The 5,987-nt window shown below is 47.0% G+C and overlaps 1 protein-coding gene across 1 annotated transcript in view; it reads left to right on the plus strand.

The window, feature by feature from the left end:
• The window catches only part of LOC105620958 (nuclear hormone receptor E75), a 14,705-nt gene extending 9,588 nt beyond the window's left edge, over positions 1 to 5,117 (plus strand). The window contains exons 4-5 of the mRNA XM_012202433.1: positions 2,563 to 2,804; positions 3,156 to 5,117. Coding sequence (XP_012057823.1) covers positions 2,563 to 2,804; positions 3,156 to 5,117 — 2,204 coding nt within the window. The remainder of the gene's footprint in view (positions 1 to 2,562; positions 2,805 to 3,155) is intronic.
• Positions 5,118 to 5,987: the final 870 nt, after the last annotated feature.

Consider the following 5,987-nt stretch of genomic DNA (forward strand, 5'->3'; position numbering starts at 1 on the left):
CGACACACACACACACACACACACACACACACACACACTAATAATAATATATATATATATATATATGTATATATATATATATATATATATATATATATATATATATATATATATATATCACGTTCTCCCGACAAAATTAGAACGCGTTCCTCCTCTCTAGATGACTAAGTGTATATTTTTATCATTTTTTTGCAAATTAATTCATGTAGATGCGATTTTTCAATTATGATGTAGCTCGAGTATAGTCAAAAATATAATATTGATTTACCTATCACAAACGCATATGACATGAAAATGATCTTTCGTCTTAAAAATCAGTGCAAAAAAGTACGCCTATCAGTATCAACGCGATTCGCGGGGTCAATAGACGACCGTTGCTCGTCTGGCGGGTGACTTGGTATCCGTAGAAAGAGTACCGCTACTCGCCGCTACGTCCCCCGATGATCCTCCCACCTTCTTCTACCCTCCTTTCCCAGCTACCGCGCCTCTGTCGCCGCACTCCGTCGTCGTCTCTCATTCCCCACCTCAAGCGAACGATCCTCGTCGCTTGCTTGGCTTCTTCGGTCGTGGAACGTAACTGTTCCCCCACCAACGGCGATGGTGCGCTGTCGCGTGGCGCTACACTCCATGCGGAGACCTCGCGAACTTTACTTCCTAACTACATTCCCCTTCCTCGATACCGCTCCTCTCCTTCATCGATCTCCCCTCTTCTACATCATCTGAATCTACCTGGCTGGTAGGCGCATGCTCTCGTTGCGAGCTACCGTCTGGCCAGAGCTATACGTGAGTAACTGGTCATAACGCTTCAAGCCTTGCTACGAACAACTTGTCGACACCGTTATCATGATCGGGCGCGTTTTTTTTTCTTTTTTGTCGTTGTACTTGGAGAAATAATTATGAGAAATAATTATAAAGAATATTATAAGAATATTAAATATAATTATAAGAATATTAAATCTTTATAAATATGATTTTAATGACGAGATTTTGTACCATAAGGTGAAATGAGTTAAAAAAAACTTGGTGCGGGATTGATAAATTCCAAATTAGAAGAACAAATATATTGGAAACTTGCACTTTTGATTACTAATCAAATCTCTGTACTCTTCACGTAGTTGGATTTTATACATGATATATTACATGATACATCATTACATCAGATATGATCTTTCGTTAATATCCCGTTAGCTGTTTTCGTAATTAGATTAATCGTAACTATACAAATTAAAATTATACAAAACATTGTTTGCTAAAGATTCAAAATGATAACAAATGAATAGTTTGCTTTAGCTCATAGGACCAGCACGTCCTTAACATTAAAGATCGATAGTCCGCAAATAGATAAAGCTGACTATCGACAGCTGGTGACAGAGCAGGTAGCCTAGCAAGGGGTTGCACAAGGTCGTCGAGGGTAAGTTACCCCCGACAAAGGAAATTCGCATCTGCGCATAGAGAAATTCAACTATCTCACTCACTCTTTGCGCCGGGTGCTACGGCTTGACGCGTCGTACATTTGCTCGTTATATAGTGTATATAGGTCGGCGGTACGCCTCGTGCGGCTGTCGCTGAAACCAAGTTCAAGGCCAAAGGCTCGGCAAAGGCCACATTCGCGCGCGATGGTGGGGGTCGTTGATGGTTGAATAAGTGGAGGGGCTGTTGAACGCAACCGCGGAACATCACTCAGTCGGCGGTGATGCTGTCTCGTGTTTGCACGCGTATAGCAGTCGCGCTCGTTTTTCAAACTCTGAGCGGCAAACCTCTCTGTCATAGCCACGCGCGATTTCGCGCAGTGCGATCGCTTGGAGTGACCCGCAACTCGCGAGTCAGCCGAGAGGATCGTTCGTAGCGCTTATCAGTCAAGAACACGCAACCTTAGAGTCAAGGAGTTCCTCGCGTATAGAGTGACAACCGTGGCGTCAGGTAGCAGGTGATCTGGTGCTGATAGAGAAGTCAATCACGTGCGTGAAAGTGCGATAAAATCGAAAATTATTCCGAGATTTAACGTGATTTACGTTTCCCTGAACCGTCATGGGAGACGAGTTACCGATTCTGAAAGGGATCCTCAACGGAGTAGTCAACTATCACAATGCACGTAGGTGTCCCTTTGATGGAACGATATTAGAGCGGTTTCGATAGTGATAAACCGTATAGCATACTTTCTAATTGAAGATTCGCATAACGCGCAGCACTGCGCGTGAGCGCGCGGCACTTTCATCTCTCCCGCGAGAAAGTCGTGCGCTTTCCCCTCTGACTTTTTTTCACCTTTGGCGCGAAACCATATCTGTGATGGTACTCACGCTTTGATAGCCAGTCGATTTTACTATGATCGAGAGTCGCCGTTTCTTTCGATTCTCTCGTATGGTCTATGCGAATATCACGCGAGTGCCGACATTCGTTTATGCGAAGGTCATCTCGCGATAGCGAACGGTCGGGTCCGTTGCATGATTCACCCATTGATCGCATTAACTATTTATCATCGTCCTTCCTTTTGCGTGCGACGTACAAGCGAGCGTCAAATCAACATACATCTAACTCTTTGATTTTACTTGTTTCTGATTACAGCGGTACGATTCGGCCGCGTGCCCAAGCGAGAGAAGGCCAGGATTCTGGCTGCTATGCAGCAGAGCTCCCACAGCCGTTCTCAAGAAAAAGCGGTAGCGGCTGAGTTAGAAGATGAACAACGTCTGCTTACAACCGTGGTGCGAGCCCATATCGACACATGCGATTTTACCAGGGATAAAGTGGCCCCAATCCTCGCCAGAGCCCGCGAGACCCCCAACTACACCGCATGTCCACCAACCTTGGTAAACAAGCTCGACCTATCCTCTTGACATTAACACGGGTTACGCAAGCCATTCGCTTCGCTTTGAGATTTGAACGGTCGGCATGTATGCTGACGTCAATAACTACACGGGCCTTGGGCCGTCTTGATCTTTCAAGCGTTCTACGCGGAAATCGTGCGAGAACCAGGCGACCTCGGCGAAGGAGGAAGCGAGATCCGACGAGAGCATGTAAATCGCCTCGTCTCATCCCGTTCCGCCACGCGAGGACGCCTAGTATGTTCTTCCGAGTACCAATAATGATATAGGCGACCTTCAGCATGATTTAACGATTCGTTGCCTCCTGACCTTGGAATTTGATTCTTTCTGTTATAGGCATGCCCCTTAAATCCTAATCCACAACCATTGACCGGACAGCAAGAGTTACTTCAAGACTTCTCCAAAAGGTTCTCGCCGGCCATACGCGGTGTCGTAGAATTTGCGAAACGCATACCTGGATTCAACCTGCTGGCTCAGGACGACCAGGTCACTCTATTGAAGGCTGGCGTTTTCGAGGTGTTGCTCGTGCGACTTGCTTGCATGTTCGATGGTCAAACGAACAGTATGATTTGTTTAAACGGCCAAGTGCTCAAACGAGAGTCCATCCATAATAGCAGTAATGCGCGATTCCTAATGGACTCGATGTTCGACTTCGCAGAAAGAGTCAATTCCTTGCGATTATCCGACGCTGAATTGGGACTGTTCTGTTCGGTTGTGGTGATCGCCGCCGACAGACCTGGGCTTCGCAATACCGAGCTGGTCGAACGTATGCACAATAAACTTCGAAACGCTTTACAGACGGTATTAGCACAGAACCATCCTCAGCATCCTGACATACTCCGTGAATTATTAAAGAAAATACCCGACCTAAAAACTCTCAACACTCTCCACTCTGAAAAATTATTGGCTTTCAAAATGACTGAGCAGCAACAGCAGTTGCAGGCTCAACAACAACATCAACAGCAACAACAAACACAACACGTCATCACTCCTCAACAACAGCCACATTGGCCAATGGAAGAAGAACCTCCGGCTTCTTGGGGTTCCGCTTCGGACGTAACTTTAGATGAAGCGGTAAAGAGCCCACTGGGTAGCGTGTCGAGCACTGAAAGCACCTGCAGTGGTGAAGTTGCCTCTTTGACAGAATACCATCCAGTACCACCGCCAAGTGGTCACCATGCATCGAGTGCGCCTCTTCTAGCTGCTACTCTAGCCGGTGGACTTTGTCCGCATAGACGACGTGCGAACTCTGGCAGTACTAGTTCCGGCGATGATGAACTTCATCGTTCTACTATATCGAAGACTCCACAGCCGCCACAGTGTCGCAGTTTTCGTAAATTGGATTCGCCAAGTGATAGCGGAATTGAGTCTGGTACCGAGAAACCTGATAAACCGGCCAGCAGCAGTGCCAGCAGCGCTCCCACATCTGTGTGCTCGAGTCCACGCTCGGAGGACAAGGAAGTCGAGGACATGCCGGTGCTGAAGCGCGTGCTTCAGGCACCACCTTTGTATGATACCAACTCATTGATGGATGAGGCTTACAAGCCTCACAAGAAGTTCCGCGCTTTGCGCCAGAAGGATAGTGCCGAGGCCGAGCCGGCCGTAATAGTTCAGCACACGCAGTCTCAATTGCATCTACATCTAACTTCGCCACCAGCGCGCAGTCCGCCCACACAAACGACACAATCCCAGTGCCCGCAAACCGCGAGTTTGCTCAGCAGCACGCATTCCACTCTCGCGAGAAGCCTAATGGAAGGCCCGCGGATGACAGCAGAACAATTGAAGCGTACAGACATCATACACAACTATATAATGCGGGGCGAGGCTAGTCCCAGATCTCCTACAGCATCGCCGTCACCCGCGGAACAATGCGCATCGACGACTACCATAACCACACGTTCGACGCAAGGATCTCAAGGTCTTCTGCAATGCGCTACTACGAGCTATTCGAACAGATGGCCGGCCACCTCGGTGATCACGACGACAACAGGTGCGCGACAACAGCAGCAACAACAGCAGTCTTCCTCGGATTATCTCGCTGTTGCCAACTCTCCGGCTTCGTCTCCGCGGTACCTCTCCGCGACAGCAACTAGTAGTACGAGCACGAGTCCGAGACCAACGTCGAGTACGGCGGCTACATTATCGGTGTTATCGGGCTGTCCGAGCAACATGATGGAGCTGCAGGTTGATATCGCGGACAGCCAGCAACCACTGAACTTGTCCAAGAAATCGCCATCCCCATCACCATCACCCAGACCACTCGTTGGGCCCTGCAAGGCCCTCTCTCTCGAAGCGTAGTGTTCTCGCGAACTCAAGTGATTTCCCGTAACATGCACTGACGTGCGCGCGCACGAAACCGGGATATTTGATCCATTAATCATCAACCGGTGGAAACTCGTTGTCGCGACGCGATACAACTTTCCCCGGCCCTTAACTAGAAACGAAAGTGCCAGGACGCTCTGAGCGCGTGACAAACCAAATAATTTATTAATTTAAACTACTTATCGCTAAAATCATGCGAAAAAGGAGGTGGAGGTTACGGAGGAATGGACAGGGTACATCTCCGTGTATAATCACGAGGAAGACAGACATTTTGTGGCGAGTTGTTTTTTTCGAGTGCGCGAAATGACGATGAATGGACACTTACATAAAAGTGCCGATTCGATGAAAACAACAGTGCTGTGTAGGAGAGCCACCTATCCACCTAAAACTACTTATCTACCTGTCTACCTACCTAAAACCTACTCTGCTCTAGATGTATATCTAGAAGATAGAGCATCTGCGATGGAAAAAACACAAAGGTTGAGTGTTACAGAAATTAATAATCTATCTACATGTGATAATCATGGAAATCGCGCATCCTGTACAGTCTCCACCTCATTCATTGATCATCTACTCTACTATAATTATTAAATATTATAAAACTAATTAATATTATTGTAATATGTGTAAGGTATCATAACCGTAAAAAATTATCATTTCGTGTACGTGTAGAAAAAGATACGTATGATACTCTTGTGTGAATGATGAAAGGCAGACATACGGAATGAATGGGAAAAAGAGAGAATGAATGACGGATGAGCGTGCTTGTGCAAATGAATCGGGGCAAATCGAAAAGCTTCTTGATCGCGGTGGCAACCGAGAAGATCGCGTACGCGATTTTAAAGA

Source organism: Atta cephalotes (assembly GCF_000143395.1).
Source record: "Atta cephalotes unplaced genomic scaffold scaffold00031, whole genome shotgun sequence".
In the NCBI taxonomy this organism is placed as follows: Eukaryota; Metazoa; Arthropoda; class Insecta; order Hymenoptera; family Formicidae; genus Atta; species Atta cephalotes.